This window comes from Stegodyphus dumicola, chromosome 8 (assembly GCF_044657685.1).
Source record: "Stegodyphus dumicola isolate Sdum_Otavi_A_Nest chromosome 8, ASM4465768v1".
NCBI classification, from domain to species: domain Eukaryota; kingdom Metazoa; phylum Arthropoda; class Arachnida; order Araneae; family Eresidae; genus Stegodyphus; species Stegodyphus dumicola.
The window spans coordinates 88,595,025-88,607,172 of NC_140775.1; the positions used below are offsets into that span (position 1 = coordinate 88,595,025).

At 34.7% G+C, this 12,148-nt stretch overlaps 1 protein-coding gene across 5 annotated transcripts in view; it reads right to left on the reverse strand.

Moving 5' to 3' along the window:
* LOC118196921 (uncharacterized) overlaps positions 1-12,148 on the reverse strand; it is a 251,923-nt gene that overhangs the window by 1,138 nt on the left and 238,637 nt on the right. For all 5 annotated transcript variants that reach the window (XM_085822089.1, XM_085822092.1, XM_085822088.1 and 2 more), the window contains one exon: positions 11,488-11,551. In XM_085822089.1, coding sequence (XP_085678215.1) covers positions 11,488-11,551 — 64 coding nt within the window. The remainder of the gene's footprint in view (positions 1-11,487; positions 11,552-12,148) is intronic.

The window sequence follows — 12,148 nt, forward strand, 5'->3', positions numbered from 1 at the left end:
TTGAATAAAAAGGGACTTAAACCCTTAACAAGACTCTGTCTTTTATCCAGTTTTCACAGTCACCTCTTGGTTGCGTGCAAGTTGGAGGCGCGCAACGCTACATTGGCGCCCGAACACTTATCGAACTGAAATGGCCGAAAATTGGATGTAAACCGCTGGAGAACACCAAGAAATGACAAGCCAATTGGAAGGATTTGGATACCTGGTCCAGACTTTGAGAGCGTCAATCAAGCCAAACGTCAATTTCGACGGAAAAAATTCGGTGGCGATATTTCTAGAAGGCCTAGAAAATCACTTTCAGCTCAACCCTGTGCCGGAAGGACAAAAAGTTGCCATCGCCACATCCGCACTAAGAGGACAGGCCGCGCTATGGTGGAAAAATATAGGCAAATTTTTATTAGGGGAATTTGGAAGCCAGACATATACATTTGAAAATTTCAAAAAATCGTTAGTAAAGGCCTTCCCCATAGTGAAAGATCGAGCAAGGCTGTAAACCGAACTATATAGTTTCTATCAACGGGATATAGAAGAATTGACGGACTTTATTCTACGAAAAATTAAGCTGACGGATATGCTGTATGGGAAGAAACCCGATGCGAAGATTATTGAAATAATCTTACCAAGATTGTTACCCGCTGTTCAAGACTACTTCGAAATTAGAAACCCAAGCACATTGCAGGAGCTCTTCGAATTGGCGGTGAAGTTTCAAAATCGCAGAATAGCGGAAAAAGCTAGAGGGGCAACGTATTCTCAAAGTACCCGAAGGAAATCTTCAAATGAGGAAACCAGAAATGGAAATCGCTCTTATGGGGGAAAGAGCTATCAAGCTAACTCATCGAAACTCGAAGGTCAAGGCCCAAAAAGAAAATTTGAAAATAAACATCCGCGTACCCAGAAGGCACAGATTGAAAGGAAAGCTTTAAACGAGTAGAGGGGCCTGTGAAAGGGAGGGTCCAGACCCCGGAAGTTTTAAAAAAACCCTCAAAAAGACATTTAAATACGGTCATCGTAAAAAACTCACATCTACCAATTATACAAGTCCTGGTTGTCGATTACCAGTAGATGGCCTCATCGATACAGGAGCAGAAGGAAATTTTATGAGCGAAAAGTTCTTCAGAAAGAATTTTTATAGGGTACGATTATTTAAAACCAAAAATACGGAAATTATAGCGGCGCAAGGAAAAACATGTCACTGCATCGGGAAATTATCATTAAACATACAGGTAAAAGAGGAAAGCGTCAAAGTGTTAATTTTTGTAGTGAAAAATCTGCAAAATTCTCTTATTTTAGGTATGGAGTTTTAAAGGGCCGCGAGGGCCAAATTGAATTTTCAAGACAGTTCCGTGGTACTGGAGATGGACCAAAGGGTGGTGGAACCTGTGGAGACACCGCAAGTGGACCTTAGCCATCTGAATGACCATGAAAGGCAAGACATCCAGCAAGTGGTGAGTAATTTTGCTAAATTGTTTTCAGAAAAACCGGGAAATTGTCAGATAGTTACGCATAAGATACAAGTAACTGCCGAAAAACCTTGTAGGACTAAACCTTATCGGTACGACAAACAAAAAGACGTAATCATCGAAGAGCATATTCAGGAGATGTTAAAGAATAAAATAATAACGCCCATAAATAGTGAGTACGCGAGTCCAGTCGTACTATGTAGGAAAAGAACGAGTTTCCTCCTTCGGATAAAAGGGCTTGGAGGTTTGCTATTGATTACAGAAAACTAAATAGTATTACCAAATTTCCAGTTTACCCTTTGACGGTTATAGACGAGATCATTAGACAGATCAAATCGACAAGATACATGTCTACTTTGGACTTAACGTCTGGCTACTATCAAATAGCTATGAGACCCGAAGACATACATAAAACCGCGTTTATAACAAAATCGGGCACTTATGCATTTTTACGCATGCCCTTTGGGTTGTGTGGGGCCCCATCAACATTCCAGAGAGCTATGGACATTGTTCTAAAGCCTGTCCTAGGAAAATCAACTTTAATTTATCTAGATGATATAATTATAACGAGTAGTACGTTGGAACAACACATTAATGATCTAGAACAAGTTTTTAAATTATTAAAAGAGGCCGGTCTTACAATTAACGCCTCAAAATGCAAGTTCGCAACTAAAGAACTTAAATATCTCGGTTATAAAATTTCGCAAAAGGTTATAGAAACGCAAGATTCAAAAATAAAAGCCATCAAGAATTTTCCACCGCCCAACACCGCCAAGAAACTTTCTTCTTTCCTTGGGTTATGTTCTTACTATCGGTCTTTCATAAAAGATTTCGCTAATATTGTTGAACCACTCTTAGTAATCAAAAGAAAGAAAGGTAAATTTACGTGGACAGCGGAAGCAAACACAGCTTTTGAAAGATTAAAAGAAGCGCTCATCAATGCCCCTGTTTTAGAATTCCCGGAGGGGGACGAAAACCTGGAAATTGCAGCAGATGCGTCAGACTATGCGGTGGGTGCGGTTCTTATGCAAAATAGCCATCCTCTGGCATTTTTTAGTAAAACATTGAATCAGACACAAAGGAATTATACAGCTACAGAAAGAGAAACACTAGCCGTATTAATGGCTGTACACAAATTTCGAGTTTATTTCGGCAAAGCGCCAGTAACAGTCTTTTCGGATCATGCGGCTGTTGGTAGACTTTACTCGGGGAAAAATCTAACGCCCAGGTTAATAAGATGGGCTTTAAAACTCCAAGAATATAATATCGGAATAAAATATAAACCGGATAAGGAAAACAATGTAGCTGACGCACTTTCTCGTATAAAACTGGACAATGAAGGAAATGAACTTAAATGCGCTGTGTTGACTTCAAAAATTTTAGATTCTAGAGATACGATTATTACTGAACTGAAAGCTGATCCTTAATTTGGAAATATCTATGCATATTTGAAAGACCCCGAAAGCTTTGAGCACACAGATATCGATGCGATAAGAAATAGAGCAGAAAACTATGAAATAATAGATAATTTATTATTTTATAAGAAAACAACAAACGAAAATCTTGAGTACAAACCAGTCATCCCAGCCTCGCTTCGATTAAGAATTTTGAAGGAATTACACGACGCGAAAACAGCGGGTCATTTAGGGGTCAGAAAGACTTTAAAAAGGGTACGCGAGGCGGTATATTTCCCGCAATTATACAAAATAGTAACGGCGTATGTCAGGTCCTGCAATCAATGTCAGTTAATAAATGATATTAATTACAGCCCGGCCGGGTACTTAAATAGCATTCGCGCTACATTTCCGAATGAAATTTTAGGCATAGATCTTCTTGGTCCCTTCCCCCAGAGCGAGTTAAATAAAAATCGTTTTCTTTTAGTAATAGTAGATCATTTTTCAAAATGGACAGAAATTGTTCCATTTAAACGCGCGTCAGCCAAAACAGTCGCAGATGCATTCTTACACAGATACATTTTAAAATACGGTGCACCGATAAAAGTCATTAGCGATAACGGAAAACAATTCATTAGTCAAATATTTGAAAACATATGCAATGGACTTGGCATACGCCATATCAAAATGGTTCCGTATAGACCACAGGCAAACATAGCACAAAGAGTGAATAAAAACATAGTAAAAATAATTCGCAGTTACGTGAGCACACATCACAAGCGCTGGGATGGCTACATAAATGAATTAGCTTATGCTTTAAGAACGGCAAATCACGATACTACGGGAAAAACCCCAGCAGAATTATTTTTAGGCAGAAAGTTAATTACGCCTTTAGATAAATTATTCTTTGTGCAACAAAGAGAGCAAGAGTTTAAACAGAAAGATGTGCAAAATCTGATTGATCAGGCGCTTAAAAGCTCGGATACGGCAAGAAATAAGCAAAAAACATATTATGATAGAAAAAGCCGTGAAGCAGATTTTAAAGTTGGGGATAAAGTATTGAAGCGGAAATTTTCTTTATCAAGTGCCCCAGACAATTTTACGGCAAAGCCAGCTCCAAAATTTGAAGGTCCCTATGTAATTCAGGAAATCAAAGGTGTCGTATTATATCTTAAGAACGAGAGAGGGGAGGTCTGTAAAGCAAGTCCCGACCAGGTGAAAAAATACTACAATACAAATGATTTTGAAATCCTTAAAAGTTTCTTGCAGGACTCAAGTCTAAACGAAGTAGAAGGTCCAGAGATAACAACAACTGTTCCACCACCCAAGAAACAGAGAAGTGAAGAGAGACCTAGCCCTTCTACAACCCGGACGACGGTATCAAAAAGAAAAAAGAAAAACTTTCAAGCTCCAGCATTTAAGAAAAACAAGAATACAGATGCACCGCGTAAAGAAACCGTGGTAAAGAGCAAAACACCACCTACAACGGATCGCAGGAGAAATTATACATCAAGGAGAACGCGCCCAGAGCCAGAGAGTCAGGTGCCAGCAAGGCCGCCGTTCCGGAAACTGAAACGGCAACAGGAGGAACAAAAATACCAGGAACAGAAGAAATTCAAGAAGGACTCCAGGCCGGAGGACGTCAAGACCAGCCGTCCCATGGAAAAACGGAAACGACAACAGCCCGACGATTACTCCGCCAAGAGGCCAGCATGCAGAGGACGCAAAAGAAAAACTAATGTGGACGACACTCGGAGGTCAGTAAGGAGAAGATTGACGTCCATGAAACCTATAAATTGGGAACAATATTGTCACAAAAGAATGACGGAGTTTCAAGCATCGAAAACTCAAAGATAAGTTAAAATCTTCTATAAATTTTTTTTTTTCTCTTTTGTTCCGAAATGTTATGCATAAGTACGAAGTTCAATGTTTTGACGAAAGTCAATATGTCTCGGTTGAGACTTAGTTTTGTTTTACTTTATTTAGCTAAGGCGAAAGTATTATTTTCTTTAAGTATAAAAGCTAAGAACAAGCATTTTCTGTTGGCCGAAAGACTAATTCTGTTATGTTAAAGCCAAAATTTGGCCGAAGATAAAAATAACTTCGCATTCTTGTATTAATAAGAATTTTAGTTTCAGTGCCGCCAGCTTGGCGAAGAATGAGTAAAGTAAAAATTTATTTTCTCTTATTCATTTTATGGTAAATTGTAAAAATCATATGTATTAAAATTTTGTAAATGTACGTAAATACTTGAATGTTATGTAAAAGTAGAATTTAGTCTAGAAGCATAAAATTTTAGATGCTAAAAGTAAAATGCTCAAAAGGAATGAATTCAAAATTTAAGTATTAATCTGTAGATAAAGTCATGCTTTAGAGCGAAAGCCTGCATGTTTAAAGATGAATGAGAGGGAAGTTAGAATGAATGTGTTTTGTAGGTTCTCCACTTACACTTGAATTTTTAAGAATGTTAAAGTAGCTAATTGAGTTGTAGAATGTCGAGTAAGGTGTGTCTATTTGGTCGTTGAATTCTAACAAATCATGGTGGTTAGGGGAAGTGTTGTAAGACTAAAACACGAATATTCCCGTTTGACACCACACATGGTGGAGAGCCAGGGTAAAGTTAAATTAATGCTTGAAAAATTGAATGAATGTGAATTAAGCAATAACTAAGGTAAACGAATCGTTTAAAAACAAAAATTTATTGTGTCAAGAAAGTGTAAATTATAATGTATTTAGAAAGATACTGATTCCTTCCAGATGCTGGAAGGAAAAGACCAAGATTGATTGATGAAGTCCAGGAAAAGTTGCTGTAAGAAGAGAGAGTTATAAGTACACACAGAATTTTAGTATACAATTTGTTACATAAGATTTTCTTTTCTTTTTTTTTTTTTTTTTTTTTTGTGTAAACGAGGTTCTCGAGAGTGAGTTCAGAATTATAGAAACTTACAACAGGTCGTTTGTAGGACCTGCTTCCAAGTTTTCCAAATTCTGGCAGCGGCAAATGTAGGGTTTATATTTATTTTAACTAACATTTATTTTAAGTTTAAACTATCTTTCCTGTCAAGCCTTGCTTTCCCCTGGAACTGCCAATGCCAGAGTATGTAAATTTTAGTAGAACGCGCAAGGATTCAAATTATCAGCGGAAGTATTCTGAGTTAAATAGAAAGGAAACGAGTTCAAGGTGTGCTGTTCTTACTTCACGAGCGCGGACGTAGTTAGCCAGAAATTGAAGAACCCCGCGTTTCGGCCTGTGTGCTTGCCTGGAAGTATTGTTAATCGTTCAACGTGATCTTCAAGTTTGCTGAATTAGCAGCGGTATTGTAAAACGCGGTGAGGTTAGTTACTTTTAGAGAGCCTCGTAGTTAGAGTCTTGTCTTTAGTTTCTTTTCAGGTTATTATTTTTATTTGACCGCCGAGTTGGCGCAGTTTGTGAGCGTCAAGAGCACGCACTTGTAATTTATTACGTTGAATAAAAAGGGACTTAAACCCTTAACAAGACTCTGTCTTTTATCTAGTTTTCACAGTCACCTCTTGGTTGCGTGCAAGTTGGAGGCGCGCAACGCTACAACTTTAAGCGCAAATTCTTCTTAAAGCAAAATCAATCACATGCGAAAAAAAATCTAGAAACGGAATTTATTTAACCTTTCTATAAAGGATATTTGCCTGAAATTGTAATTTCGCTATCGTTCCATGATTTTATTTCAGACCGAATTCGCATTGTATGAACATAAATATTATATTCTAAGGCTATGTGGCCGATAGGGCTTCGATTGGGATAGCAGATAGCAGTTCAATAAAATGGCAAATGCTTTGCTTTATTATTTAGGATAGCATCTCATTTACTTCCGATAACCGTAGACCAAGAAAATGTCACGACCAAGAAATGTCTCGCTCGTTTTTAACTCCTAAAGAGAGACTCTAATCATTTTCTAATCATCCCCCCCAAAAAAATTGTAGAGTTAAATAATTAATTAAAACTGCATGATTATATTTGTGAAAAATATTTTTTGCATCTTTTATTTGTTACAGCTGTGTGCGTTTACTTTTACACCAGTTTTAAAATATTTAAAGCAAGAATCATGGAAATACCATCAAATGTTTAGCAATAACTAAGAGCTCTTAAAATTTCTTTTCGTTGATAATATTAATATAGCGATGTTTCGTTTAAGATCATTTGAATGACCGCAAAGGATATGCATATTATGTGCCTAAGAGGACATGGCTTCGTGAACATCTTAAGGAAAACTTCTTGTATTTATGTTTTACTTGGTGAAATTTCAAAAACTCCCATGAAGCCACTCCGTTCGCCGATTTGAACCCAGATCAAACTACAATGTTTAGCGCTTTCACAATTTGTCTGTTGGTGGGTTCGCTTCCAAAGTGAAGGTTGAGGAAAGTTCCGAATTTGGGAAATTAAGAATTAAGCTTCTCGTTGCATTTGCTGCAGATGAATTTCATTCTCGAAAAGGAACATAGTTCATGGATGACCTTGAAATCTTTTTGAAATCTGCTATGTTTGTTTTTGCCCTATCGGATTTTCAGGTCGAGACCGTAGTGCTAAAAATCGCCGGTGAATCTGATCCTTTTGTTAAATGGTAAATGTTAGAATTAGCCCGAATTTGAATCTTAACTGATCGAATTCCTCCCTGGTTAGGATACTAACCACCAACAATTAACAGTTTCCGTAAGTACGCTCAGATTAGTGGTAAATATTATAAAGTGACTGAATTTCGAAGTATTGAAATTGAGCCTTGAAATTTCATGGCCAGAAATTTTTATTGCTATTAAAGGATGAGGTGCAATTGGAGGATGTGACAGTACTCTGCACTGAAGTGACCACAGGGAAATCTGGAAAAGTATCTTCAACTATCTGAAGCGATTTGAGTCTCTTGCTTAACAAGTGCATCAGTTCAGATCCATAACTAGGGACAACGTTATAGTACCACGCTAACTGCAATTTTCATTAAATTTACTGTATTGTTGTAGATAAGATATTCTCTATCCATTGCCAGCAGTGACTGCTTTATTCGCATTAGGAAAAATATTAGCTTCCTGTGCTGCCAATTATCAGATCTGTCACCAGGTCTACTCAAACTACGATCTATGACGCAATTTTATTTTGTAATTATTTTGAATTATTGTAATCTCGAAAATTTTCAGGTACCATATTTCAACGAAAATATCCATTTTGACCGCTCTCAAATCCATTTGAATTATGTTTCTGCGTGACGTCTGTACGTACGGATCGAATAAAAGACTAAATTGTTTTTCCAAAATGGATTACGTACGTATGTATGTATCTCAAATAACTCAAAAACGAGTAGTCTCAGAACGCTGAAATTTTATACATGGCACTACTATAACATGTAATTGTGCACCTCCCTTTCTGCTTGCAATCGGCCGCATCAAAATGATATATATATATATAGATTTTTTATGCCTTTCTGTATGCAATAGTTGTAGAATTATCAACAATCTGAGTTGTTTGAGTGCTACTAAGCCTAACGAAGCTGCAGTTGTTTACGTTTAAACTCTTAATAGAATAAAGAGTTAAGTGAGTTTCTGCACCTTCAATGTCTTTTTGCTGAGTGAGACCAAAAATAAACTTTCAGTTTTGTGTACCGAAAGCTCTGTCTTTTGCCCGTAGGCCAAATTTCTTGTTTTGGCGTAGAAACTCTAATTTTAACTGTAAAACTTGCTTTTTTTTAACTCTTTTAAATTTTACTTGGTGTTTAATTTTTTTTTTTTTTTCTCTGTATTTTACAACATTTAAAGACGATAGTTTTGAGTTTTTATGCATTATTATCTTGTCGAAATATATCTAGAATGAAATTCGAGGAAATAAATTAAAATTAAATGCAGCAAAAGATGTGCATAATTTAATAGGCCGTACAAGGAAGTCGTGTGGGTTTCCACGTGAGTTTTTTTAATTCAAATTCAATATAAGCCTGGCAAAATTTTAATTTTTGAAAAAATGAAACTTTCAATTGTAGTTTATACAATTAATAAAATTTCAGAAATTTTGAAACTTTGTAATTGATTAATAAATGATTACGAATGTGAAATTTAAAATTACACGCAGAAAAATTGTTTATTTTCGAATACTTATAATAGATATTTTTCTTTCCTTCTGTAAACAAACAAATTAATACACATGCTAATGCTTGGTCACAAGCTATATCAGATCAATCAAACTTTTACATTTAAATCAATTTAAAAATTATAATAAATGACGTTCTGTATAAATCTTTAAATAATGTATTTTTAAGCAATCTACTAGCAGTGGAATGAGTTCACATAATCGTTCATTATGGATGGACATTTCGATGCATTACTTTGAATGCGCGATTAAAGAAATCTATAAACATGACCAAAACCAAGAAAACCATTTAGAAATTACACATTTTTAAAATTTAACACTTTATAGAAGGAGTTTATTTTAGCATTGTATTAATATATATATATATATTATATTGTATTAATATATATATATATATATATATATATTAATACGATATATATATATATATATATGTGTGTGTGTGTGTGTGATGTATCAGCTTTAATCGTAGCTTAAATAATCAGACGATAAGTTTAAAAAACAGGATCCATTTATTATTATTCAGGAGAAATAGCAGTTACAAAAATCAGATATCCGGAGTAAATAAAAAGAATTACTAATAACTTTTTGTACGAAGTTTACTGCATCGTGACATTTAAGAAAAAGCCCCGATATTCCTTTTGCGAGTGCTTTTATACCCTCTGGAAAGGCGGAGCTTCCAAGAAATGACGTCAGCCAATCCAGTTCGCTTTAAATATCTCGAGAACATTCTATAACTGCACGTATAGAAAAGGCGGGAAAAACAACTTGACTACGGGGCTGTGAATTTAATTCCACGTACTTTCAAATAAGAGAACGTCGCCATTAAAAATGAAAAGAACATACAGTTAGAATTTTAAGTGTATTCTTGACTATGGAATTTTATTATTACATATATATCGTTACAATGGCAGTTTAATTCTGAACACGAAATACACTTTTATGAAGTACCTTAACATCTGTTTAAAATTTTTTAGCGTTGATGTGAGTGAGAAATATTTCTTAGTAGTTCCCCTTAGTACTTTTTTGGGAGGCCTTTTACTGTAATTACAGGCTGATAGAGATATCACATTAAGTTGATCAACCTGATTTTAGACCATCATGAGGTAAAACATCATATCATGACTACATAATTGATTCTGTTAGTTGCTCCTGACTAATAAGCATCTTTAATCGGTTTCAAGGCTTTAAATTCAGATAAGCTTAAGTCTACTATCTGAACATTCTAATAATTCAATATAAATTTCTCAAACCACTTTTTGCATTGAATGAAGATATGACAAGGTACAGTTTTACCAAAGAGTAAACGTTCCATTGTCTCCGAAGAGATCATATGATGATGATAATAATTTTGACTCAAATACCCCCCCCCCCCGATACGATATATTTTCTGCTACTTAAAGTACAATTTAATCTCATAAATTTTTATTATACATTTTACTGTCATGCAACCTTATACACACAACTAGCTGTAGTATATGTAGCTGTACGCTCCACAGTAGGTGTTGTGCACTCAAGCCAGCAAATCTTCACCTGTTCTTGTCATATTTCAACTCCACAGCATCAAATACGAGTATTCCATTTCTTTGGTTCATTATCATACTACATGATTTCACAATTGCAGATGAAACTTTTCTGTTGTTTTTATGACCTATTAATGTCCTTTTTTTCTCGTTCTGAGATTTTTAGACCATTTTTTATGTGAAGTTGATAGGTAAAAAAGGCCTTCTCTTTGAACTTCAAATTTTGCGCTAGAATTAGAATCAAAATTTTGAAGTCGCCAATTGAATAGTTCTACCATTTAAGTTTACATCACATTAATGCGAATTATTTTTAACTACCTCAGACCATTTCCTCTGTTTATAAATGCAGCTTTTCAGTTCTTCTGTCGCAAAATACAGTTTTATAGTTTTAGATCTTTAGGTACCTTCACCAGTTTGATTTCAATCAACTGAGTCTGATGTTTGGAAACTTTCATTTCGTATATTTCCATCTACTTTTCTTATAATCTACTATTTCTTATTATTTTATTTATCGTAATAAATGAATTATGTAGTTTAATTAAAGAAATTACGACTGTAAAAGCCACACAAGAAACTTGCCTTATTGTTAATATAAAAATTAAATAAGAAGTTTTAATATCAATTCTGATAGCAAAATTTGTGTGTTTATTCATGTTAACCAATTTATTAAATCCTTTTCATAGAATCGCAGCATTGATTGATTCTGAGATTTCTTCTAAGATAAGTCAGTTGCATTTTCTTCGTGTCGTTTTTCTATTATAACTTTGTTTGCGTAAGAAGATTGATTCAGAAAGTTTATTCACTATTCCTCTTTTCTCATTTCCGGTTTTAATCTTCATATTTAGAAACTAAATAAGAAGATTCCCCAAACGAAACTCTACTAACATTGAAAAACAAATTATCAGGATAAGCACCTATTAAAGCAATAAATAAAATATAAAAAACGCAAGTAAAAAATATAGTATAAAATTTTGCATAAATAATAAATAGTCTTTAAATACGATACTTACAATTCTTGTATTCAAATCTATAACCATTCGTATATTCAAATGGATGTGGATTCACTTCATTACTCTGCAAAAATCATATATCATATATTAATTAATATAAATATGTCACCAGGACTTCTGAAAAGTAAAATAAACATGCAATGAACCTTCATACTACGACCACCTCTCTAAGATTTCTATTTCTGATAAGAAACCAATCTTTCTTAAAATACACATAAAAGTTGGTACCTTTGTCAGATGACTGTCTCCATAGACGATCAAAATCATGGCAAATCATTTTGTCTTAGGAAGACTACATTGTATATGATAAGAATTTTATAAAATTAAATTGACCCTTTTGAAAAGTGGAAATTATTCATTTAAATAAGATGCTGTCGCAAATTAAGTAACACCAGACATTCCTTATTTTTCGCGTTTGCGTTTCGCGGATGTTGGGATTCATTATTAATGGAATATTTATGTCATTTCTGAATTGATTCAGGTGATTAACGCAATTTTACTTATTAGCTTTATTCCAATTAAGTCAAATAGTATTTGTTTTATGCCACCCGTTTATTTTCTGGTGATTCTCATAACATTTCTAGCTTTTTTTTTTTATTTTCATACTGAATTAGATCAAATTAACTGTCACAGAACGCTTAGAAAGTCACAGAGTGATTAT